This window comes from Panthera onca, chromosome B2 (genome assembly GCF_046562875.1).
Source record: "Panthera onca isolate mPanOnc1 chromosome B2, mPanOnc1 haplotype 2, whole genome shotgun sequence".
Lineage (NCBI taxonomy): Eukaryota > Metazoa > Chordata > Mammalia > Carnivora > Felidae > Panthera > Panthera onca.
The window spans coordinates 80,319,009-80,346,541 of record NC_138343.1 but is presented as its reverse complement, the minus strand read 5'-3'; the positions used below and the strand labels follow the sequence as shown (position 1 = coordinate 80,346,541).

Sequence of the window (27,533 nt, the reverse complement as noted above, 5' to 3'; positions counted from 1 at the left end):
GCTTCTCAAAAATAGCCTTCTCAAGAACTGTAGTTAGAGAAGCTCATGTTTGAAGTTTTTCCAAAAGTTTTTGTACTTTTATAGAACCATAGAAATTAGAACTAGAAATACTTTGCAGGTCACCTAGTCCATTTCCTCATTTTATAGATAAGGACATGGAAGTGCATTGATGTGATTTGGTTTTCACAAGAGAAGATGAAACATAAGATCTCTGAAAAGAGTCCTGTTCGAAAGCAAAAGCCAACCTCAGATTTCTCACCTTCTCCTGAAGGGCCTCATCCCCACATTTGGCCCATTTTTGCAGATTTTATGTGTTTTCATTTGAAGCCCAAAGCCCACCCTAGGACTTTCATGATTAAGTGGTAGAACGTGAGGCAGGTAACTTGAACTGTTAATCCTTTCCTAGGATCTTTAATTTGGAGTGGGGTTTTCTTTTTTACTTACAAAATATAATGTAGATATGGAAAAGTGCATTAGACAAATGCATAATTTAACACAAAGTGAATGCATATCAAAGTCAAGAGATAGAACATTATGACAGCACCCCTGAGCCCCTCCCCCCAGTACCACTGTCCAATTATAACTCTCTCCCCACAAATGGAACTTCTGTTCTGAGTCTTTCCTTTATAGTTTTACCACCTACATATGTATACCTAGATATTTAAGTTTTGCCCATTTTTGAACTTGATATAAATGGAACCCAATTGTGTATATTATTTTGTGTCTTGCTTCTGCAGCTCAGTCTTCAACATTAGATTAGTGAGATTCATCCATGTTGTTGCATGTGGCTCTAACTTGCTTTGTGTCTTTCCATTATATGAATATATGAATATACCTCAGTGTATTTGTTCATTCAGCTACTGACAGACATCATACTGTTTCCAGTTGGGAGCAATGCTGAAGAACGCTGCTGTGAACACTCTTATACAAAGTTCCTGTCACAGACGTGCAGGAGTGTCTCAGGCATAACCTGGAAATGGAAATACTGGGTCATAATCAGTGCATATGTATGAGAGTCCCTGTTGTTTTACATCTTCACAAACACTTGAAATTGCCAGACTTTGTAATTCTTTCCAGTTTGGTGGATGTGTAAAATATCTTTAATTCTTTATCACCTTTACGTTAATACGTACGGCCTTCCAATACTTCTTCTAGCCCAGCCTCTGTATCATAGCTTGCCTCTCCATATAGTTCACATCTAAATACAGACGTGCAAGTAGTTGTCACTGTTTTATTACTAGATATTTAGAAAGCTTGGGTTATTTTTTATTTTGGTCTGTTTTTAAAAAATGAGTGAAACAACAACATCATCAACAAAAATCACTCCAAAATTGGGGCTTATGATAACTGTCCCTAAACTCTTTATGTTTTTTGGTTTCTTTTTTTTTTTTTTTTTTCAGCTGTACAGTAAAAACCATTGTCACAAACTATGTCAGTAAATTGAACTTCCTCCTGAAAGGTCAAAGAAGATGGAAGTTTATGTTGAAGTACAAAAACCATTCAGAGCTATTAAGGATTTGATGATACAATTGCAAGTGCTTCCTTCTAACAGCAGCCTTAAATTTCAGTTCCCTTGGCACTGACGAGCACACACGCAGATGGAGTGTTTGAGTAAATAAAGAACACAGAACGTTTTAGCTGCTCAATGTCAGGCCCTTACTTTAGCTATCTAAGGCATTAGAGACATTAAATGACAGGCACTCCAGTTTTCCATTATAAAATACTGAAATTGGATTGCTTTCCACTTTAAGTAAGAAGTTTGAGTCTTGATGAGATTGAAAAGTGTTTCCAATCCAAAAGCAATAACTTAGTAATTTTAATGGCACTACGCACTCTAAAATTTCTATAGACTTGATAACTTTCTTTTATAAAAACTAACCCTTATAGTTTCATTGTAAATAACTTTTTTTAAAAAAAGCATGCTTGATAAGAGCAGGAATTTAGTCAGCAATTACTAAATAGTTTAGTGTTTGATTCACAAAAGTATTTATTTAGTGCCCTGTTTCTATGGGAAATGTGGTTGGAATTTCAAGTGAAATGGTTTATAATTCGGTCTTTTTCATTACCTGCAAGGTGTATTCATTTCTTTTCATCTGAGCCATTCTAGACATGACAGGTTGTCTGAAAAACCTAACATACTACTTTTTTGTGAATTTTAGCTTTTCAGATTTCCCACTGTAGATTTTTTTTCTTCTTGGTTTTTCAATTTATACTTTTAACCTTCAGAACTAAGTGTTAGATGTTTTGATTTCTGAATATGAACCAATAATGAATGAAGACTGAATGAGTAAGTGAATAAGCAAGTCTGTATTCATTAATATGACATCTTTGACTGATGAGAGCTGTGGTCTGTGTAGTTTTTTGAGGGAATGAGCATATTATGATAAAATAATAGTAATTAACTTTTACTGCTGAACCATATGATAAGATGATTGGGGTATATGTGTATGTACATGTGCAGCTGGGTTTTTTGGCCTACAGAAAGAAGAATGAGATCCAGCCAAAACCCAAATCAGAACCTTTGGAAAGCTTCCTTACAATCTGATTTCAGCTAATGTCTACACACTTTAACACATTGTCTAATGCTTAGTGTAAAGACTGGCTGTCAGACTCCTACATGCTATTCTGGGCTCAGTTACTCACTACAAAGTATTTCATTCTTAGATCCCATGGGTCCTGCTGTAGATTTCAGGATTTGCTGCATTGGGGGCAGGGGGATGTTTTTTAATTAATATTAGCAAGGCAAGTGAAAAAAAAAAAAGAAACTCAGTGGGATATAATGCAGGGATAGGAGAAACAGAATTCAGGTTGGTATTGGTGAGTCAAAAACAAATTGGAGGGAGTTCCTAGAAGAGCACCCATGATAACTGGAGGATGAGAAAGACTGACTGATTTCTAAAAGAAGAAGAAACAGTATGTTCCATTATGCTTGAAGAGGGGCCAACAGTGAGGGGTGTGATAAGATCCAATAGGAATGTAAAGGCCAAGAGGAAGAGAGTGGTGCTGGCATAGCATACGGAACGATTATCCAGGAATAATGTAATAAAAGCATGAAAATCCTCAGACAGGTTAAAGTCTAGCAACAGCTTCCTGGGAATGATAGATTTTAGATTATACCATTTAACGAACAGATCTAATCTGTTTTAAGTGTCTTAAAACTCTCTGGAAGGTTTAACCCAAAAAGCAGTTCATGTTCATAGCCTCTTCATTGACTCGGGGAGCATAAATTGCTACAACCCCTTTATTTTCCCAAACCTGCCCTATTGGCAGGATATTGAGTCATTTCATGAGCCCCCTCTGCCCAGCTGTCTTAAAGCCAGAAAGAAACCATCTTGCTTGTGAAATGGAATCTGAGAGTCCACCCACTGCCTTGGCTTCACCACTATTTAGGACTTCTCCCCACCTAGTAGGGTAGACCCTTACCCAGTGCTGCTCTATAGCAGTCAGGCCCCCACTCGGACCTCAGTGAAACTGCACTTTGGGTTCCCAGGTGACATATTCTTTTAGTTTGTACTCCTTTACTCAGCCATGGTTCCCAGAATAAACCTATGGGCTAAGATGTCCAGAACTGAAAGAGCTATTCTCCATTTCTGAAAGGTAATTTCACCTCAAGGGACTTGTTCTCCTCCATGTACTCAGGGATATCATGGTGTATCCAGGCAGACCTTCCTAACTTGGAACCTGTGAGAGCAGGGGTTGGGATTATGGTTCCTTCTCTCCAAAAAGGCATTGTTTTTTCCTTGCATATTGTCTACCCCATTCCCTGTAACCACCTCTTTAGAGGTAGGTTTTTTTTTTAAGCCATGCAACATCAACAACAATAAAAGAAGGTATATAAATGGTCTTTATAAGGTCAAAGAAAGCTAGCTCCTCTCAGCTACAATAACAGTGACCCACTTTGTGTGACCAATACGGTATTTTATAGACTCTAAGACTCCTAGAATTGTAGATATGTAAGAACTTTGCTGATCCTCTAGTTCAGATTTTTCATTTTACAAATATGGAAGCAGATCCAGAGAAATTCAGACAGTTTATCCAGAATCCACAAAGCTGGTCGGTGCCAGAGCCAGATGAAAAGACCTGGATCCCTGGTATATTCCTCTTTCTGCTGCACTTCACTTTCATTTCTCTTTGGATTTTCTTTCATTTTGTGCTTCACTAAAGAACTTAAGACTTTGAATCCTTTATAGCAAGCTTCTGGCTTCTTGGTGTTAAGTGCATTAATATCAATTACACAACAAATGGATTGGAAAAATGAACTATCTCTTATAAATCTCCTCCTTCTTATGAATTGAGTATAGCATTTACATTGTAGAACATTAATTTTTCCACCTAGTTTTGAATACTGCCTGCTATATGTAAGCCATTGTGATTTAAATGAGTAAATAAATAAACAAATTTCCATAGACTGATTGAGAAAACTGAATGTGATTGGAAAAAGAGTAATAATTTGAGAACTAAGAATGGAGAAAATAAATCAGACTTGAGACCCTATATGGGAGATAAGAAAATCCGGGAAGCATTTCATGTAAAAGAAGCCAGGATAGGAAATATTTGTCTTCTTACTAAAAAAAGAATTTAGGAGCAATTAACTAGTCATAAAGACAAAAGCCATGTAAATTCAGATTTATTCCATGGCTTAATGGTCATTGTAACTGAATTGTCTCATTTAAAATGCTATTCTCGGGGTGCCTTGGTGGCTCAGTTGGTTAAGTGTCCGACTCTTGATATCAGCTCAGGTCATGATCTTGTGGTAGTGAGATCCAGCCCTGCACAGGCTCCGCACTGAGCATGAAGCCTGCTTGGGATTCTCTCCCTCTCCCTTTCTCTGCCCCTCCCTCCTTGCATGCACATGCTCACTCTCTCTCTCTCGCTTGCTCTCTCAAAATAAATAAACATTTAAAAATAATAATAAATAAAATGCTGTGCTTATTGCACAAAAAATGATTCCAGAAAATAAAGCTTACAGATAGTCCATCTTTTATTGTAATACAAAGAACTAAAGTTTCTTTTTTGCAGAAATATTTTTGTAAGTAGGTATTACAAATCCTCATTTATAGTAAGTGAAGTTTACACTGTATGTTTAGCAATGTGATAAATTATTATTTGTAACATATTTGGTGTACCTATAACATAAAGACTAAATCAAGGATTTTTACTTCCAGCCAAGAGGGAATAACAGGTACCAGATTTTCTAAATTTACTCCCACCTGAAGCAACTATAAAAACATAAAATATATCAAACAATGCTTTTCAAGACATTGGACACAAAGCAACAAAGGACATTGATCTCTAAAAGAAGGAAAATAAGCTGAGCCCAGCTTACTGTTTTGAGAGTGTTTCCAGACAATGACAGGGGAAAGAGAAACCAAAGAAGATCTTGACTGACAACCAGAGCTAAGGAGACAGAGCTAATAGTCTGGAGAGAGTGTGGTGGCTATACTTTGGAAAGCAGAGTAGCAAAGAAGAGAGAGCTTCACAGAGAGAAAACTTCAGAGATCTGCAGAGGGTTTCCTTAAATATTCTGCAGAGTACTCATTAGCATATGTGTGTTAGAAAAATACCAAAAATGGGAAAACAGTCACCCAAAACAATTAGAAGGAACAGTACTCAGAGCTCACAGAGGATCAGGAATAATACACATTCCTATCAGCCAGACTAGAAAACCCATAATTCAAGGGGTTGAGTCCTAGGACAAAGTTTAAGAATGTTAATAAGAACACACAAACATCAAGCATCCAACAAGGTAAAATCCACAATGTCTGGCATTCAATCAAAACTGTCCAGGCATGCACAAAAGCAGGGAAATATGACTAATAATGAAGAGAAATATCAATCAATCAGAACTAAATCAGAACTGACACAGATGTTGGAATTAACAGAATTAGTTATTATAACAGTATTCCAAATGTTCAAAAAGTTAGAGGAGTAATTGGATATCTTTTTTTAAACATTTTTATTTATTTTTGAGAGAGCGCAAGCCGGGGAGGGGCAGAGAGAAGGGAGGGGGACAGAGGATCTGAAGTGGGCTGTGCTCTGACAGCAGCAAGCCTGATGTGGGGCTTGAACTCATGAATCCTGAGTATGACCTGAGCTGAAGTTGGACACTGAACTGACTGAGCCACCCAGGTGCCCCATGAGTGATTAAATATCTTAAGTAGAGATATGGGAGATCTAAAAAAGACCCATACTGAATTTTTAGAGATGACAACCACAGTTTTCGGAGATGAAAATTACTGTGAAAGGAATACACTTTAAATATAAAGACACAAATAGGTTAAAAAGATAAGAAGGGAGAAAGACATAGTATGCTATCACTAATCAGAAAAAGCTGAAATGACTATATTAATATCAGACAAATTAGATTTCAAAGCAAATAATATTTCCAGGAATTAAAAGGTCATTTTGTGGTAGAGGAATAAATACATCAAGAGAAAATAAAAACTCTAGCCATGTGTGCATCTAATAACAGGATTTTAAGTTTCATGAAGCAAAAACTGATAGGCACATATGCAATTATAGTTAGATACTTCAGTGCCTCTTCTCAATATCTTGATAGAACCCATGGACAGAAAATTAGCAAAGGTAGAGAAGATTTGAACAATACTTATCATACAATTTTACTTAGTTGACATTTACAGAACACTCCAGACAACAGCAGAACACACTTTTTTTTCCAAATACATATGGAATATTTACCAAGATAGACCATATTCTGGGATATAAAACAAGTGTCCATAAATTAAAAGGATTGAAGTCATTCAGAGTTTGTTCTCTGACCACAAGGGAATTAAATCAGAAAACAGGGGCGCCTGGGTGGCTCAGTCGGTTAAGCGTCCGACTTCAGCCCGGGTCATGATCTCGCGGTCCGTGAGTTCGAGCCCCGCGTCGGGCTCTGGGCTGATGGCTCAGAGCCTGGAGCCTGCTTCTGATTCTGTGTCTCCCTCTCTCTCTGCCCCTCCCCCGTTCATGCTCTGTCTCTCTCTGTCTCAAAAATAAATAAACGTTAAAAAAAATTTTTTTTTAAATAAATAAATAAATCAGAAAACAGTAAGAGAAAGATATCTTAAATCTCCTTCAAACATTTGGAAACTAAATAACATTTTCAAATAATGTATGCATCAAGGAAGAAATCAAAAGGCAAATTAGAAGGCTTTTAAAATTAATGAATATAAAAACATTTCAAAATTTGTGAGATGCTGCTAAAGCATTACTTAGAGTGAAATGTATAGCACTAAAGCTTTTATTAGAAAAGATGAAAGATCTCAGATTAATTATCTCAACTTCCACCTTTGGAAACTAGGAAAAGAAGAGCAAATTAATGGTTAATGAATCTTTGACAAAGAAGGCAAGAATATGCAATGGGAAAAAGTCTCTTCAATAGATGGTATTGGGAAAACTGAACAGCTACATGCAAAAGAATGAAACTGGACCACTTTCTTACACCATACACAAAAATAAACTGAAAATGGATTAAGGACCTCAATTTGAGACCTGAAACCATAAAAATCCTAGAAAAGAGCACAGGCAGTAATTTCTCTGACATCAGCCTTAGCAACATTTTTCTAGATATATCTCCTGAGGCAAGGGAAACAAAAGCAAAAATAAACTATTGGGACTAATCCAAATAAAAGGCTTCTGCACAGGAAAAGAAACAGTCAACAACACTAAAAGACAATCTACTGAATAAGAGATGTTTTCAAATGACTTATCTGATAAAGGCTTAGTATCTGAAATATATAAAGAACTTATAAAACTCAACGCCCAAAAAACAAATAATCTGATTTAAAAATGGGCCAAAGACACGAACAGACATTTATTCAAAAACATCCAGATGGCCAACAGACATGAAAAGATGCTCAACATCACTCATCATCAGGGAAATGCAAATCAAAACTACAATGGAATAACACCTCACACCAGTCAGAGTGGCTAAAATCAAAAACACAAGAAACAGCAAGTGTTAGGGAGGATGTGGAAAAAAAAAAAACCCTAATGTACTACTGGTGGGGATGCAAACTGGTATAGCCACTGTGGAAAACAGTATGGAGGTTAGTAAAAAATTTAAAAATACAATTACCATATGGTCCAGTAATTCCACTACTGGGTATTTACTGAAAGAATACTAAAACACTAATTCAAAAGGATATGTGCCCCCCTATGTTTATTGCAGCACTATTTACAATAGCCAAATTATGGAAGCAGCCCAAGTGTCCATTGACAGATGAATGGATAAAGAAGATATGGTGTGTGTGTGTGTGTGTGTGTGTGTGTGTGTGTGTGTGATGAAATACTACTCAACCATAAAAAAAAAATGAAACCTTTCCATTTGCAACAACATGGATGGATCTAGAGAGTATAATGCTAAGTGACATAAGTCAGAGAAAGAAATACCATATGATTTCACTCATATGTGTAATTTAAGAAACAAAACAAATGAACAAAATAAAAAAGAGACAAACCAAAAAACAGATGCCTAACTATAGAGAACAAACTGATGGTTATCAGAGGGGGAATGGGTGAGACAGGTAAAGAGGATTAAGAGTACACTTATCATGATGAGCACTGAGTAATGTATAGAATTGTTGAATAACTGTATTTTATACCTGAAACTAATGTAATAGTGTATGTTAACTGTACTGGAATTAAAATAAAATTTAAAAAATAATAAATGTAATAAAAATAAATAGAAGAGCAAATTAAATCCTAAAGTAAGCAGAAGAAATGATACAACAATGAGAGGAGAAATCAATGTAAGAGAAAACAGAACAATAAAGAAAATCAACTTAACAAAAAACTAGTTCCTTGAATATTGATTCAGTGTATAAACCTCTAGCTGAACTGATCAGAAAAGAAAGGTGACACAAATTCCCAATATCAGAAATGTGAGCATCAATATAGATTCTGATATTGAAGGGAAAATAATGAAATATTATGTACAACTTTTTGATAATGAATATGACAATTTTTTTAATTGAATTTGTAGTTAAAATTCCAGGTCAAGGTGACTTCACAGGTAAATTCTGCCAAATATTTAAGGAAGAAATGATACCAATTCTACAAGAGCTCTTCTAGAAAATTAAAGAGGAAGAAATACTTTCCAACTCATTTTGTGAGACCAGCATTACCCTGATTAAAAATATATATGAGAAACCAATACTACACTGTATGTTAACTAAGTTGAATTTAAATAAATTAATTTTTTAAGAAAAAATATATATATGAAAACTACAGATTAATATCCTACTGAGCATAGATGCAAAAATTCTTAGCAAAATGTTAGAAAAATGAATCCAACAATGTATAGCAAGACAAGTACATTAGGGTCAAGTGGAGTTTATTTTAGAGATGTAAGATTGATTTAATACTCAAATCACTCATATTATTCATATTAACATCTTAAGAAAAACTATGTGATTACTTCAATACATGCAGAAAACACAGTTAACAAAATCCACCATCCATTCCTGATTTTTTTTTTTTAAATTCCCAGCAAACTAGGAATTGAAAGAAACTTCCTTAACTTAATAGGGGCGTCTGTGAAGCACCTATAGTTACCATCAAAAATAACAGTGAAAGGACAAAGTGTTCCCCTAACATCAGCAAGGATGTTTGCTCTTACTGCTTCTATTCAACATTGCACTAGAGGTTCTAGACAATGCAGTAAGGCAAGAAAAAGACGTTGAAATCATTCAGATTGGAAAGGAAGTAAAATGTCTTCATTCACAGATAACATAATTTTCTATGTAGAAAATCTATGTTATGTACCAAAAAGAAAGAAAGGAAGGAAGGAAGGAAGGAAGGAAGGAAGGAAGGAAGGAAGGAAGAAAGCAAGCCTATGAGAATTAATAAGTTAGGCAAAGCTGCAGGATACAAGATCAATACACAAAAATCATTTGCATTACTCTATACTAGCAATGAAAAATCATGAATTTAAACTAAAAAGCAAAACTATTTGTAATTGCATTGAAAATATTAGGTATAGAGGTACCTGGGTGGCTCAGTCAGTTAAGCGTCTGACTTCAGCTCAGGTCATGATCTCACATCCAACTCTGTGCTGACAGCTCAGAGCCTAGAGCCTGCTTCAGATTCTGTGTCTCTGTCTCTCCCCTACTCATGCTCTGTCTCTCTCTATCTCTCAAAAATAAATAAAACATTTAAAAAATTAAAAATATATATATTAGGTATAAATTAGGTACAGAAGATGTGACCTTGGTTTAAGCCAAGTTGTTTTTTTTTTTAAGATATGACACCAAAAGCATGATCCATAAAAGAAAAATTGCTTGATTGGTCTTCTTCAGATGAAGACTTTCTGCTCTTTGAAACACACTATTCAGAGAAAGAAAAGACAAGCTACAGGCTTGGAGAAAGTACTTTCAAATCACATATCTGATAAAGGACTTGTATCCAGAATATATAATGAATGCTCAAAACTCAATAACAAGGAAACAACCCAATAGAAAATGGGCAAATAATCTGAATAGACATCTCTCCAGAGGAGGTAAATTGATGACAAATAAGCACATGAAAGATGCTCAGCATCTTTAGTCATTAGAGGAAAACAAATTAAAACCACAAAGAGATATAACAGAATACTTATTAGAATGGCCAAAATTAGAAAGACTGAGTATATCAAGTGGCGACAAGGATGTGAAAGAGCTGGAACTCTCATACTCTGCTGTTGAAGTGCAAAATGATACAACCACTGTATAAAACAGGGACAGTCACTTTTTTAATAGACTTATAGGAGCATCTGGGTGGCTCATTGGGTTAAGCAACTGACCGGCTCAGGTCATAATCTCTCGGTTTGTGAGTTTGAGCCCTGCATTGGTCTCTGTGCTGTCAGCATGGAGCCTGTTTCTGATCCTCTGACCCCCACCCTTTCTCTCTGCCTCACCCCTGCTCATTGTCTCTCATATTAAATAAATAAACTTAAAAAAAAGTTAGAGTTACATATACCAAATGATCCATCCATTTTACCCCTAGGAATTTACACAAGAGAAATGAAAGCATGTTCATACAAAGATTTATACACTAACTCAGAGCAGCTTTGTTTGTAATAGCCCCAAACTGGAAACATCCAAATTTCTGCCAGTAGATGAATGGATAAAAAATTGTGCTGTATCCATACGATGGAATGCTACTCAGCAATAAAGGAACAAATGTTTGATGCATGCAGCAACATGGATGAATTGCAAAATAACTATGCTGAGTCAAAGAAGCCAGACATAAAAGAATATAAGCTGTATGATTCCATTTATATAAGATACAGAAAATGCAAACTAATATATAGTGTCAAAAAGCAAAACTGTTGTTTCAAGGGGGTGGGCCACAGAGAGGTGGGAGGGAGGGACTATTCAGGGGCATAAAGAGACTTTTTGGTCGTGAAGGCTATGTTCCCTCTCTTGATCGTGATTAATGGTTTCACGGTTGTGGCTATATGCCAAACTTATCAAACCACCCACTATAAATACATGTAGTTTATTGTGTGTTAAAGTTATTAAAGTAAGAATGAAGCCAAAAAGAAAGTAAAACTTTATTGGAATCCATACTAGTAGAAGACATTACTGAAAAACCATGTTATGCAAATTAGTTACAGATACTATTGTTTAAAGTGCATCAGTGGACACTTCTTACAGCAAAGAACCCTTTTGTAAAAGTAATCTTCACTGTGGAATACATCTTTCTTGTGACTCTTAATGTGATATATTGTGTTTCCTTCATCAGGATGAATATCCAGTCTGCTGGGATAATGACACACAATTCTTTTCAAGAGATTTTCATGCACAACAGTAGCATGATGTTCGCTCTGCTTTGTCTTAAAGTGGCAGAGGGCAATTGCAATAGCTGGCCATATCTACACTTTGGAACACATACAGTTTACCTCACTTGTTAAATTGTGTCTTGTGATCAGATACCTATTCTGCTTGGCATCTTAGCCAAATATCAACCTAGGAGCTTACATGTACTTCATCAAGAGAGCATTGCAGATACTTTAAAATGATTCATTTCCCCTTAACACAAAGCTCAATTAATACTTGAATTGGGACTATGCATATGTGGAAGTTCCTCTCTGGTTGGCTAACAAAATCAAAACTACCAAGTTTTAGAGTGCGTATGTGTTTTAAGTGTTTGGGGTGTTTTATTAAGAGACTTGGCTTTGTTTTCCATAAAGTAAAAGGATCCAGTAAGTGGAAAGTATAAAAGTCAGCTGTTGAATGGGACTTTCCAGATATGTTTTGTGAGCTCATTATGCTGATCATGAATATGCTAATGGACAATTCTCCCTTTTGCCTAGCTCATGGCAGTGAGACACAGGAACCATGATGTTCTTCTCACCTTCTGTATCCGACTCAGGTAGCTATGCTGACCCAGCCTTTCTTTCTTTCAGGGTGTGAACGGCATGTCTGTGGATGAGAAGCCTGACTCCCCCATGTATGTGTATGAGTCCACAGTCCACTGCACCAACATCCTCCTGGGCCTCAATGACCAACGGAAAAAGGATATTCTCTGTGACGTGACTCTGATCGTGGAAAGGAAGGAGTTCCGGGCCCACCGGGCTGTGCTGGCCGCATGCAGTGAATACTTCTGGCAGGCGCTGGTTGGACAGACGAAAAATGACTTGGTGGTCAGCTTGCCTGAGGAGGTATAGTAGTTTGCTTTGTTTGTGTGGCTGCTCGTGGAGGCTTACTAACTTGTAGACAGTTGTCTAAGTAGGAGCTAGAAGGTGGACCCTGGCCCACGTTCCCGCCCAAGGGCTTGATGTCCAAGTCACCAACACTGTTAGGTTTGTGGCATAGCCAGTTTCTATGTGATGCATTTAAAATCTCAGAGGCATGAATCGGAGCAGAGTGTCTTTCTTGAAGGGAACTGAATGTCACAGTCATTCATAGTTTCTAGTTCACTTACTCTTCAGGTTTTGAGTAGTATAGCCAAAGTTTGTTACAGTCCTGGATGTGTGATCTGAGTCACTGGGACTTGTGGCTATGATTTTTCTCTTTCAAATGGTTGAAGGAGCACTTGATTTCCCTTGAGAGTAAAAGAATGAAAGTATTCACAGCGCATTCCTTGCTTGGGGGAAAAGTTAAAGGAGTCAGTAATTTTCACAGTTAATATAGTAGGATTCTAAGAAGTGTAAACTTGCTTTTCTCACCATTGTTGAAAATACCCTACTCATGTTTCTTAATTACTTCAGTGAGCACAGTTATGTCTGTACTTTAGGGACACTAGTAGCTGGACTCATTCTGTTGAGAGTTGACATTCATTCAGCTGGACAGCCTAAGCTGGACAAACTCAAAAGATGGCTTCATAATGACAGAATATTAAATTGGTCACCCTTCGAACTGTGGATACAATTCCTCTATTTCTATAGTCTTTTTTTTTTTTAATTTTTTTTTGTAGGAGTAACTTGGACATAGTCCAACTGATTCCCCCTGTTGGGTTTTTTTTTTTTTATGTTTATTTGTTTTTGAGAGAAAGGGAGAGAGAGCACACGCACATATGCACAAGTGGGGGAGGGGCAGAAAGAGAGAAAGAGACAGAGAATCCAAAGCAGGCTCCATGCTGTCAGTGCACAGCATGACGTGGGGCTTGAACCCACAAACAATGAGATCATGACCTGAGCCGAAGTTGGTCACTCAACCAGCTGAGCCACCCAAGGACCCCACTGCCTCCATCATCTTACCTCCCCTTCATTTACATGGGACCAAGGGTAACACTGACCAGCCTTACACTTTGTGTTCAGGTCCAGAATCTTTCCTTGTGCATCTACACAGTGTGTAACACTAGGGCCAGGCTGTGCACTGCACAATTTCCCAAGGTACAACTCAAATCCACAGCGTATGCGAACAGAGCTCTGGGGTTGCGCAGTGACCCACAGCAACTCATCAGCTTTTCACAGCAACTCTGAAAGAAGCCAGAGACCCTATGACCCTGATGTGAGGTGCTAATGAGTAAAACTAGCATTAAATCCCAGGGCTCACAAATCCAAATGCCTCCAGAGGCCTGGAAAATAATATAAATAAATAAAAGCAGGTTGTGTATAAGACACTAGGAAGCAGTGGAGCAAGCACCTGCTCCACAGAAAGGCATCCAAATTCAACATAAGAAACAAATACGCAAACAAGTCATGGGGGCTTGGAGGGGAGGGTGGTCACCAGATCCAGTCCCTTGTTAAACATCTGCTGTTAACCCTGCAGAGCAGGAGAGTGGCCAGCTGATAGCAAGGATTGCATAAGCGCTCAACATTTTCACATTAGTATTCTTTTTTATGTACCCACATGTGAGGCTCCAGTATCACTCTTCACACCCCTAAGAAATCTTAAGTAGAAAGATCCCAATACTAGAAGCAAAAGGACAAATTGGTAATTGAGACTGGTGTAGGGAGGGAAGTTTATGGACCAAGTAATGGAGGAAGGCCAAGGAATGGTGTGATCCTGAGCTGGAGTTTCCTCATCCAGGTCAATTGGGTGAACACTTAACCTGTCATTAGATGAGACAATAAACATAAAATTTCTCAGCATGGTCTCTATCCCATAGTAGGCATTCATCAAATGTAAGACTCTTTCTTCTCTAGATGGGCACCAAGAATGCCTTGCAATTTATTCCAACTCTGGGCTTCCCTGCAAATATTTGGGAAACTTCCAGTTATCCAGAATGGTCTTGGGGAGAAGGTGTGGCTTATAATTTATTTATTATCTGTATCTTTTTGAGAGCTACTTCATTTATGTATTTTACTGATTTTCAAAAAAAGGTTATATTAAAGGGGCGCCTGGGTGGCTCAGTCAGTTGAGTGTCCGACTTCGGCTCAGGTCATGATCTCGTGGTCCGTGAGTTCAAGCCCCACGTCGGGCTCTGTGCTAATAGCTCAGAGCCTGGAGCCTGCTTCAGATTCTGTGTCTCCCTCTCTCTCTGACCCTCCCCTGTTCATGCTCTGTCTCTCCCTGTCTCAAAAATAAATAAACGTTAAAAAAAATTTTTAAAGAAAAAGGTTATATTAAAATATATTTATAAATGAAAATCATATTTTATGTAATTTAGTCTCTCTTCGTTGACAGCCCTATCTCGAGACTTCCTTGACTGTGTGCCCAAAAGCCCTGGCCTGCCCCTGGTTAGCTGTGGGATCCTGATCCAGTCACTTAACCTCTCTGAGCTCCAGTTTCTACCTATAAAAACTCCTCACACTCTGAAATCCTTGAGTTATTTATCATATTACAATAACAAGACAGTAAAATATAAAGGAAATCAGGATATAAATGCATATGGCATAACTAAGTTTCTTTAGATCAAATCCCTGATAATCACTTATTTCCTTGGTAATAGGGACTCTTTAAAGCAAGAGGTACATTATATAGACATAACACAAAAATCTGCTGTTTGGCCTTTTTGATTGTTTGTATTCCAGCTAAGTGGGAATTTGCTATGTGTTGATTTTCTTTCTTCTTAGTCATGAAAATGATCGCTGTTTCTACATTATCTGCATTTCCAAACCATTAAAACCTTCTGGTTGCTCATGTACCTGAAACCTCACATATAACTAGATTTTTTTTTCCTTCCTATGAAACATAGATTCATATTGTCAGTAACCCAGCTTTGAGTATCTTGCTGATAGGGCAGGCAAGCCAGCCACAGTTGGCATTTTCCTTTGTGGGTCTATAATTGTTCCTAACACCTCCTTCCTAAAGAGCCCGCTCCCTCTGCTCAGAGCACCCTCCTGTGGCCCCAAGTGCTAAGCATTGTTTTTCTTTCCTATGTGCACACTGAAATGTCCTTGCAGGCTCTATAGTCATTGTCCACTTGGTTCAGTGAATGACTTTAGAATTTGAATTAAGTAGCGAATAAGCAAACATCCCAAACATTACCTTGGAAAGTAGTTGCTTGGAACTAATTGGCATTTGGTTCATATAATGTAAGAAAAAACATTTGAGGGGCTACCTGGGTGGCTCAGTCAGTTAAACATCCAACTTCGTCTCAAGTCATGGTCTCATGGTTCGTGGCTTCGTGCCCCACTTCAGGCTCTGTGCTGACAGCTCAGAGCGTGGAGCCTGCTTCAGATTCTGCGTCTCTTTCTCTCTCTGTCCCTCCTGCTCATGCTCTGTCTCTTTCTGTCAAAAGTAAATAAACATTTAAAAAAAAATTTTTTTTGTTAGCTCCTTGGAAATTTTTAAACCTCATCATAATCCTGTCCCCAAGTTCAAATCAACTTCTGGTCTGTCCCAGCCTTGTTCACACTTGGCCCACCTTACACTTCCTGACCAGCCAGCCTCTGTGCTTCTCAGGGACCCCTCATGGCCGCGCCTGAAAGCTCTTTTTTGGACTACAAAACTTCCAGATACATACTGCTGCCCCTCCCTCTCCCCTACATGGTCAGTCTAGGTCAAAGCCAGCTCTGGTCTCTGGTTGTCCAGTTGTGCAGTTCTACCCCAAAAATGTGACTCCTGATGGGCAATGTGATTACCAGCAAATTAGAGCCACTCACAGTGCCCAGTATAGCCTCTAAAATAAAAGGGTGAGAAACAAAAATAGAGGTCTCCTTCTGGAAGTCAAGAAGTAATTGAAATGTCTTGCTCTTCTCTTTTTCTTTTCTGTTTTTTTTTTTTTTTTCTAAAAATGGAATGACAGATAGTCCCTAGAGTTTACATGACTTGAGTGTTGGCTCCCTTTTGAAAAACACACCCAAGAATGTGTATCAGCAAATAGTAGAACATAAGGCATTGTACTTAGTACTTTAGTTAAATAATAAAACAGATCATTTAATTTATAATTAGTAAGTGTATTTTGTGCTTACAGATGAAGAGAAAGTGGTCGATGTGCCAAGCATTGCAAGGCCATTACTCCACTGCTCATTAGTATTAAAGCTGGCTCAACAAACACCTCCTTAGCTGTAGTCCTGGAGACCATTTTGGGCTGGATGCCAACCATGCTGGATGGCATCACAGTCATGAAGTTCAGTCTTATGGCATATCAAGTACAGAGGGCAGGGATGGGGTGTGCTTCCTTTGAAGACATGGAGCCCACTGTGGGTTTGCATATCAACCCTGCGCTTATGGGGCTGCTTGGCTCCCTCCCAGAATGCCAGAGGAAGAGCGGCTGTTAAGAGGTTATTGCCAAGGTCTATTATCAAAAAGTCAAAAGGTAACAAGTATGGGTGAGGATGTGGAGAAAAGGGAACCCTTTTGCACTGCTGGTGGAAATGTAAATTGGTGCAGCCACTGTGGAAGATAGGATGGAGGTTCCTCAAAACACTAAAAATAGAACTACAATGTGATCCAGCAATCCTACTTTTGGATATATATCTTAAAGAAATATAATCACTATCTCAAGGAGATATCTGCACTCCCATGTTCACTGCAGCATTATTCACAACAGTCAAGATGTGAAAACAACTTGTCTATTGACAGATGACTGGATAAAGAGAAGATGGTATGCATGTGTCTTATTCAGTCTCAAAAAGGAAAGAAATCCTGCTGTTTGCCACAACATGAGTAAACCTGGAGGACATTATGCTAAGTGAAAGCCAGACATAGAAAGACAAATATTGCAGGATCTCACTATATGTGGCATCTAAAAAAAAAAAAAGTCAAAGGATAGTAACAGAGAGTAAATGGTGGTTATCAGAAGCTTGGGGAGGTGGGAGGGAAAAAGTGGAAATATTGATCAAAGGGTACAGACTTTCAGTTATAAGATGAGTAAGTTCTGGAAAACTAATATATAGCATGGTGACCAGTTAATAATAATGTATTATATAATTGAAATTTGCTAAGATAATAGATCTCAATTGTTCTCACTACACACATACACACACACAAATGATAAGCATGCGAGGTGACAGATATGTTAATTAGTTTGATTATGGTGATCATTTCACAGTGTGTGTGTGTGTGTATAAATGTCACATTATATACCTTAAGTATATATAATTTTTATTTGTAAAAAAATAAATAAATATTTTTAAAACAAGGGGAGGAAAAAAGGTTATTGCCAAAACGCCACCACTTTTCTTTGGGTTTACTACCCATGGTGTTTTTCACTCTCTAGAAAAGAGGAAAGGTTCATGCAGAGAATAGCTATTGGGTAGGGGTCAGTATGCCCTTTCAGGCAGACCATATGCTTTCCTAGGTATAAGTATATCTCAAACTTTGGTTCATTCACTTTCTATCTCTGTCTTTTGCCTTCTCTCTCTTTCACTTCTCTCTCTCTCTCTCTCTCTCTCTTTCAGTCTCTCTCTCTCTCTCCCCCCATCTCCCTCCCTCTCAACATTTTAGGGCAGATCTCATTTTTTTTCAGGGCTAAACAAAAAGGAAAACTGACCCAGAAGGATTCTGAAGCAAAGGTATTTGTTGTTAAGTCTTAACCACAGGGCACAATAAAGAATGTTCTTGCAGTAGTATTGCCTAGTACAGAGAACAATAAGGAAACTATGGAATCTTCTTGTCTGAAAGTTTTTAGAGGAGATGAAAGCTGTTAATGTATCTGGGATGGCTTAGGTCCATTCTTTTAAAGAAGCAATAAGATAGTCATGATTATCTTTGGACAGTCTTTTCAGTGTGTAATACTACAGAAAGTATTTAACACTATAGCACAGGATGTCAACAGCATTCTTAGTCTGACTGTAACTTTGGGGGAGGTGAGAATTGATGGGAAACAGTAATTGAGGTATGTGACCAGGATAAGAAGAATAAAACACTCACCCACCCCAGAGCACGGAGCCAGCCCTATAGCCTCACCCCATTCACTACCTGGACAAACCTCTGAAGAAGAGTAATAGGAAAAGTTTTAGATTTAAGCAACATCAGCCATGAGGATCTGGAAAAACCACAGTCTGAACCTTTTCACTAACTTCATGTAAGGTCTTTACCAAACCAGTCAGCCTCTTTGGACTTCTGTTTCCACACTCATTTTTTCATTCATTGAACAAATATTTATCAGGGCCCTATTATTTACCAGGAAGCACTGTTCTAGCTATTGGGTAAACTTAGTGAACAAAACTGAGTTTATATTCCAGTGAGGGAGAAGGAAAAGAGACAGAAAATAAATAAATATAATATGTACTTGGGTAGATACTATTAAGGAAAATAAAACAGAAGGATGTTAAGGAGTGTCAGAGCACTGCAATTTTAAATATAGTGGTCAACAATGACATTGCAATAGCATTGCATTATGACAGATGGTAGCCACACTTGTGGTGAACGTAGTATAGTGTATGAACTTGTTGAATCATCATGTTGTACACCTGAAACTAATGTAACATTGTGTGTCAACTATACTCAATAAGTAGATAGATAAATAGGTAGGTGAGTAAGTAGATAGATAGATAGATAGATAGATAGATAAAGATGGTCAAAAAAGGAATTTTTTAGAGGGGATGACTTTGAGTAAAGACTTGAAGGAGGTGAGAGAGCCAGCCATGCTGACATCTGGGTGATCTAAACAGAAGGAATAGCAAGGGAAAGGCCCAGAGGCTGGAATGGGCTTGGCATGATTTACACAAAGTAACAGAATAAGCAAGTGGTAGAGTGGAAGGAGGCCTGTCCAGTAACAGGGCCAGGCTGTGCACCTCTTAGATACATCACCTTTTCTTGGAATGAGTTGGGAGGCCATTGGAGGGTTTCACAGGAGATCATCCTGACTGCTATATGAATATAGATTAAAAGAGAGGGCAAAGGCAAAAGCAAGATGCTAAGGCAACAACCCAGGCACAACACATTGGCTTAAATCAGAGTGATACCAGTAGTGGTGATCCATGTCAGATTCTGGTGATAATTTTAAGGAAGAGATAATGGGATTCCCTTAGAGAATGGATATAGGATGGAAAGAAAAGAAAGGAGTTAAAGATAAGTCCAAGGTTTGGGATTTGAACTGTTGAAAGAATGGAGTTGCCATTAACTGGAATTGGTGAAGACTGGAAGGAGTAGGTTTCAAGTGGTAGGAATGGGAATAGGAGTTCTGTTCCATACACATTAAGTTTGAGATGTGTGTTAACATCAAAGTAGAGATGTCTAGTATACAGTAGGATATCATGGTTGGAATTCATGGGACAACTCCAGCCTAGAGATAGAAGTTTTAATACCAGATTATTGGTGATATTGAAAGCCACAAGACAAAATACAATCACCAAGGGAACCAGTGTAGATAGGGAAGGAAAAAAAAAGAGGTCCCAGGATTGAGCCTTGGGGCTTTCTAGAATCAAGAAGTCAGAGAGAAAAAGAGGAGTCAGCATAGTAGACCAGAAGGAATAAGCATTAAGATAGAAGGAAAAGCAGACATATATAGTATGCTGGAAGCCAGATAAAGAAAGCATTTCAAGGAGGAGAGAGTAATCAACTTTGTCAAATGATGCCAATAGTCAGCTAAGATGAAGGCTGAAAATTGACCACCTAGCAGTCTGGAAGCCATTTGTGATTTCATTGAGCATTTTGAGGGAACAGAGGGATCAAAATCCAATGTGATTATGTTCTGAAGAGAATTGGAAGAGAGGAATTTGAAAAAGCTAGTGCAGGCTACATTTTTAGGCCTTTCTAGTTATAGGGAGCAGAGAAATGGGCCAGCAGCTGGAGGTAAATGGTGTCGAAGGCTTTATTTGGGGTGTGTGTGTGTGTGTGTGTGTGTGTGTGTGTGTGTGTGTGTGTTTTAAGTAGGAAGGAATCCCAGCATGTTTGCACTCTGTGGTAAGGATGATCAGTCAATTTTCCTTTCTTTCCCGGACGCATAGGAAGACCAAATTTACAATCAGGAGTGCTATGTAACTAGATGCAGCGAAAGAAATATGAGTAGAAGTCATGGGTCCCTTCTGGTCTGAGACAGTTAAAAGTAGATATGAGTTCTTCATGTTCTTTCCCATCCATTTAACTGGTGTCAAAGAACTCTAAGAACGCCAAGATGTTGGAACTGCAGCCCAGATCCCTGAGTCACTGTTGGAGAAGATCCATCTGACTCAAATCAGACTCTGACGTGAATGAGAAATAAACCCTTATGTTAAGTCGTTAAGATTTGGTGTTTGTTTCCTCAGCAGAGCCTAGCCCATCCTAATTAATATTTGGGCTGATGGGAATGTTGCAAAAGAGAGAAAACTTAATAATAAAGGCCAATTGCTAAACAGATGCCCTTAGGTACTTTAAAGAGGATGGGAGCTACCGACCAAGTGGGCAGACTCAACTTAGCAAGGCACATCCTTACCTGAAAATGATGGAGTTGAACTGAATGATCTCTGAAGTCTGACAGAATACATCCTGCTAGTCAGAAAGAGAGGAGAGATGTTTGGATTGAAAGGTAGAGAAAGGCCATGGGAGTCACACCAGTCAGGAAAAGGAAGAACCATAGAATTTCACCAAGAGGAGCGAGCTCACTTCTCATACTCACCTTCATGAATTCTCGGACTTTTCAGAAATGGTGTTACAACAGTTCACAGAAGATGACAGTTAAGAGCTGTAGAACCACAGGGCTGTTTGATAGCCTGGAACACAAGCAAATCACAGAAGATTCAGATTATTGCTCTTCGTTTCAGAAGGTTTTGGGATTTTGAAAAAAACAGTTGCATTTAATGACCTCAATTTCAACATGAGTTTGTAGGGAGTACTGATACTGGTTACCAGCTTGACTTGTGGGGCTGCTGTTCAGATTAATGAAATGTGGTATGTTACACTTCTTGGAAGGATGGTGCTATATAAACAGGAGGTGTTGTTATTCCCATAAAAGGAAAGCAGAGTCTTCTCTGATGAAATGGCTCTTACCTCAGAATCCTCATTAAAAGCTGTGGTGCAATTTTCCAAGTTGCGTTAGTGAGACTTGGCAGCAGATGAAAAAAAAAAAGCAAATAAATAATAAGTCAAAATATTCCAGGTAACTACTTGCTGGCAAGTAAGAAGTTTTCAAGTCCCAGAATCATGCTGATAGTTTTGAAATGCCTGAAGGCAGAACTTATTTATAGTAACGTAAAGGTGACTTCCAGCCCTGAAATCTGGGCCTCAGTCTCAAATGGGGGTGTAATAAAGCAAAGCCATGAAAAGAAGAGCTAATACTATTGTGATTCCATCTCCAAAGGCTGCTCAATGGTGCTGATACAGAGGGAGGGAAATCTGGTGTGAAAATAGCCACAGCAATAGCTAATTTTAAAACTGAAATGCATAAGCTGTTTCCAAACCTCTTACATTTTTTAAATCCTGAGGCCAGTAAGTCCTATTTAAAGAAACTTAGCAGAATCGTGCTCCTATTTTGGCATAGTAGAAGGAGTTGAGTTGACAAAAACTAAGACATATTTAAAAATTATTTTTAAGTGACCTGATTTCAAAGCCAGTTTAAGGATTCTTTTCACTCTATCTATTTATTGCTATATGAGATGACCGCAGTAGTTAACATTTTTTAATGGATTCAAACAAAGCCTCTGACAGTAAAGTTGTTTGCATTACATTTTATAAAATTGTTACCCGCATACCTATTCGTTTTAAAACTCTTCTGTATATATGAATTAAATGTCCCTTACGATTCTTTCTTTCCCCTATTATGGAGTCTCTTAGCTATTTCAATTAAAATTAATAATAGCTTTAAAGACAAAGTTCAGAGCTGTAAAGTTCCTCACTTGATCAGTAATCATAACTATTATTTTGTCATATTTAATCATAGAACCTGAGCCTTTAACAGGGTTCTTAATTAAACTTTTAATTCATGATAAGAAGTTAAATAGCACTTGGGAGAGTTTTTAAAAATTATTTCCACTTCCCATCCAGATTACCAAAAAAAAAAAAAAAAAAAAAAAAAAAAACCAGTGTGCTAGAGAAACATAATGGCAGTCAGCCAAGGGTATTGTAGGTCATGCCAACATGAGCTGGCAGCAGGCCATTGTCCAATTAGCATGGCTTCATCGTTGCAGAGTAAATCACTCTTGAGGAGATGGTTGAGTCACTCATGATGTAGTGGTACTTCACTTGAGCCAGTTCTTCTTAGAATAGGTTTCTTGTTCACTGTTATTACCTGCCCTGCTGTGCCAATAAAAGCACAGGACCATTTAGGCTGAAAGCCGAACGGAAGAGAAACATCGATTATGTATCTTGTTTCTTCTCTTTGCTTCCTGAAAACTGAGATTGCAATTAAAACAGTGAAATCATGGTGTGTTTTTTAAATGAGTTACAAGAAAATATAGTTTCTATACCAAAATACTCAGAGTTGGGATCCAAGAGTCAGTTTTTATTCTGTCTTTTCTTTGGCAGCTTTAACACTTGGCACAAATTGGAGGATATCAGTAAAGTTACCTAATAATCTTAATGGATTCACATTCCATTCAAAAACTTGGAATGTCACCAAACTGCTTCAGGTTGCAGCTCTATTGTTGGGGTGTCCGTGACATTTCTGTTGGGTGTGCAGTTGTACAAGCAGACAGCTTTTGAAAGACACCCTTCTTAGGGTGAGAACACCGGGATTCTTGGTTGGACACGCTGTAAACCAGGACATTGATTCAGGAATTTCTTAATAAAATGGATCAGATCCAGGCATTGGAGTGGTGTGTGGATGTCAATAGAAAAAAGCTGCCCTTAGAAGCACAAAGAAAGTGAAATAAAACTGTTGGCAGTAATCAGTTAATACCTTATGTTTACATTCTTGTTTGTTTTGGTTTTTAACCAAATCACAGGCTAGATTGAGGGTTGGGTTGTTTTTGCTTTCAAGAGTGGAGCAGCTAAATAATGGCACTTTTGGTTTCCTGATATTTCAGAAGTGCTCTTTTTCCTATTAACTTGGTGCATATAGTAAAATTTATCACTTTGACATAGACTCCTAAAATATGTTGACAGTCTCTCTAACCGACATTGGCACCAACTCCAAGCTAGCTGATGATTCAGTGAGCTTTACTGTCTGAGATGGACTTCTGTGTGCAGCCTGGCAAAGACTGTGTGTGAAAAAGTTAATGCATTCAGCACCCTGGGTGGGACGGAGCCAGGCCTCCAACGTGAGCACATTTTTTGACTGACTGGCAGCAAAAAGAAATACCGGCAGCTGTTCTCAAGCAAGCCAAAAAGTTGGCCCAGGGGTTAAAAAAAAAAAAAAAAAAAAAAATGCTGGGATTTAGCCAACAAAAGATTCCTGTGTTTAGAAGAAAATCAAAGGAAGGATACAGAAGGTCACAATTACAGTTGAAGTAACAACTATTTCATTTCATCTTCTGCTTTCTAAAGGAGAGTATTAAATATTATTGCTACTCATTTGTTCTGATTCATTATTTCTGAGTCTTCATTCTTGTTCTATAGATTTCTCTTTTAATTCTTTATTTGCAAAAGCAGAAGACAAGTTAGTCTTCCTAAAGACAGTGTAGAGGTGATACCATTCACGGAGGTGGCACCAGCAGCCAGAACGGAGTAGGGCAGAGCGGGTTTCTGGGAGCAGCGGCCACACACATGTTCGCTGGGCCATGTTAAGTGACATGGGTTGCAGTGGAATTACGTGTGCAAAGTCACTTCAGAGATCTGTCCAGAGAGGCCTCTGACACCCCCCAACGTATCTATTACTTTTGTCTTATTAGTTACAAAAAGAGAAGGGTAGGGAGAACAGACAAGTTACTAAAAGACAGGATGCTTAAGGGTCTTGCCTCGTGCCCAGTAAGTAGCACGAGGGCCGTTTTCATGTCTCCACAGCCCTTCTTCCTTCCCAGTAGACACTGTAGACTGTGTGAGAATTTTCTTTCTCCCTAAAGAAGCTGTAGTAGCCCAGGAATTGAACCGTGACCTACGACAGGAAGGCAGGAAGATCAGGAGTGTAGAACACCAGGATTTAGGGTAAGAGCTTCAGAGTTTGGGGAAACCGGTAGGGTACTAAAAGATGCTTGAAGCACAAATTTTGTAACTCTGCAGATTTTGGGGGTGAGTTAAATCCATCAGATTTACAAGATGCTCATAGAGAGAATTGCGATGACCTTTCAAAGTTCTGTTTAACAAAGAATCTTCGTGCCACCTAAAGGCTGTTACAGTAAATGTTGACCAGATGTTCTCACTCACAGAACACAAGAAATAGTATCCCTGCTACATGTGAGGGATTTCAGCTATATTAAAGGACAGCGTAAGATGCGAGACACTGGAATAAGGTACAAAGGAATACAGAATTACCTTCAGAGGAGTTGGGGTGTGTTTGTGTGGTGTGTTTAAACCAGATACTCAAAACGACAGGGTGGCTTAAGTAAAACGGTTCATAGAAGCAGAGGAAGGGAACACATGACCCTTTCATAGGCCGCTTCTTTGGGGGCTTAAGTTAAAAATATTAAGCAAGATCATTTCCTTCAAAGAGCTCTAATATAGTTGAAGAATCAAGATAAAACCATAGAAATCAGGGGCGCCTGGGTGGCTCAGTCAGTTAAGCATCTGACTCTTGATTTCGGCTCAGGTCGTGATCTCATGGTTGTGAGATTGAGCCCCATGTCAGGCACTGTGCCGGGCATGGAGCCTGCTTAAGATTCTCTCTCTCTCCCTCTGCCTCTCCACTACTCATGCACACACACTCTCTCTCTCAAAAAATTTTTTTATTTTATTTTTTTTTAATTTACATCCAAATTAGTTAGCATATAGTGCAACAATGATTTCAGGGGTAGATTCCTTAATGCCTCTTACCCATTTAGCCCATCCCCCTTCCCACAACCCCTCCAGTAACCCTCTGTTTGTTCTCCATATTTAAGAGTCTCTTATGTTTTGTCCCCCTCCCTGTTTTTATATTATTTTTGCTTCCCTTCCCTTATGTTCATCTGTTTTGTATCTTAAAGTCCTCATATGAATGAAGTCATACGATATTTGTCTTTCTCTGACTAATTTCGCTTAGCATAATACCCTCTAGTTCCATCCATGTAGTTGCAAATGGAAAAGTTTTTTTAATTAAAAAAATTTTTAGGGGCACCTGGGTGGCTCACTCGGTTGAGCATCCAACTTCAGCTCAGGTCATGATCTTGCTGTCTGGTCCATGAGTTCAAGTCCCACGTCGGGCTCTGTGCTGATGGCTCAGAACCTGGACCCTGCTTCAGATTCTGTGTCTCCCTCTCTCTCTGCCCCTCCACCACTCACACTCTGTCTCTCAAAAATAAATAAACATTAGATAGATAGATAGATAGATAATAAAAGTGCCAGTGCTGTCCCCCAGGCTTTCTGGTCCCTTCTGTCCAGCTCAGGGATCTGCATTCTCCTAAGAAACTAAAGTCCTTAACTTGAGCTGAACAAACTTGTACTCATGGTCTCAATGGTTAAATGAAAATCAACCAAAATCAATAAATAAAAAGAGTTGATTTCTTCTCATTCTTTCTTATTAAAAGTTTAAGACCTTTTTTCATATTTAAATTTACCTTGATCATTGAAGCCTACCGATGCCCTTGCCTTCCTGTCTGTGTTTTAGAGTGACATCTCTGGAAATTACTAGTGTTATCTTAAGTGGAAATAGCTCAGATGTTTTCCAAGTTTCTAACCCTAGCATCCCCAGAAAGAGAAGGAAAGTCTCACCATGTAGCTAAATCTTGAGCAGCTCTGAAAGAAGGAGAGGATGTGGGGAGTGTCTCCTCTCCTTTCCTGTCAGCCTGGTGTACAAGTACTGAAACTGAAGAAAAGGAGAGTCTTTTCATAGGCATTTTCCAACATGTATAAATATCTATAAAGGTATCCTTTGGGAGGTCGCTCAATAACCTTAGTATTTACATCAGGCTCTGGTTGTATACAGATTATGTCCAGGTAGTTGCTTCTTCCAGGATATGTCAAAGTGTTTGGAGATAAGGACATGTCTTTATATTAATCAGACGGATGATGACGTTTTACAAAACCAATCAGTAAAAGGCTTCTTTCATCTTCAACTGGGCTTTATAAAAATTAAGAACATATCACGAAGTCACCGCCTGACCCTAAGAAGGCTAGGCCCCTGGGTGCCCCTAGAACCTCCACTGTTTTCATTCCTCTCCACATTTCCCTTGTGTCAGGGGGGCTGCTCACGGAGGCCCAGCAGCAATAAGATAGTTCCTTTCCCCACGTCAAGCCCAAAATCTGGAAGAAGACAACTGATACGTGTATGATTGAAACTTCAGAAGAGTGAGTCAGAATAGAAAGTGATGCTCTAATGGATCTGCACCTGGAAGGCTCACACTGGTGTTTAAAACAACTTTTACCTAACAGGCAAACTGATACCTACTCTGTGGCCAACAGAATGCTGGTCCTTCCCTACTTCCTCCTCAGAGACCTCCAGAAATGTCTCTTTTTTTAAAGTTTTTTTTTTAAGTGATTTTTTTCTTAAATCAATCTTTAATTTGTTTACATGGGAGGTCTATAGTAGTTAACTCTTCTTTTTTTGAATATTTATTTATTTGAGAGAGAGAGAGAGAGAGCGCAAGCACAAGTGGGGGAGGTGCAGTGAGAGAGTGGGAGACACAGAATCCGAAGCAAGCTCCAGGCTCTGAGCTGTCAGCACAGAGACCAACGCAGGGCTTGAACCCATGAACCTGAGATCATGACCTGAGCCAAAATCGGACACTTAACCGACTGAGCCACCCAGGTGCCCCAGTATTTGACTCTTCTAATACCCATGTATTAGCT

At 38.5% G+C, this 27,533-nt stretch overlaps 1 protein-coding gene across 6 annotated transcripts in view; it reads left to right on the top strand.

The window, feature by feature from the left end:
• Window positions 1-27,533, top strand: part of BACH2 (BACH transcriptional regulator 2) — a 354,491-nt gene that overhangs the window by 263,275 nt on the left and 63,683 nt on the right. For all 6 annotated transcript variants that reach the window (XM_060616186.3, XM_060616182.3, XM_060616184.3 and 3 more), the window contains one exon: window positions 12,392-12,646. In XM_060616186.3, the coding sequence (XP_060472169.1) occupies window positions 12,392-12,646 (255 nt within the window). The remainder of the gene's footprint in view (window positions 1-12,391; window positions 12,647-27,533) is intronic.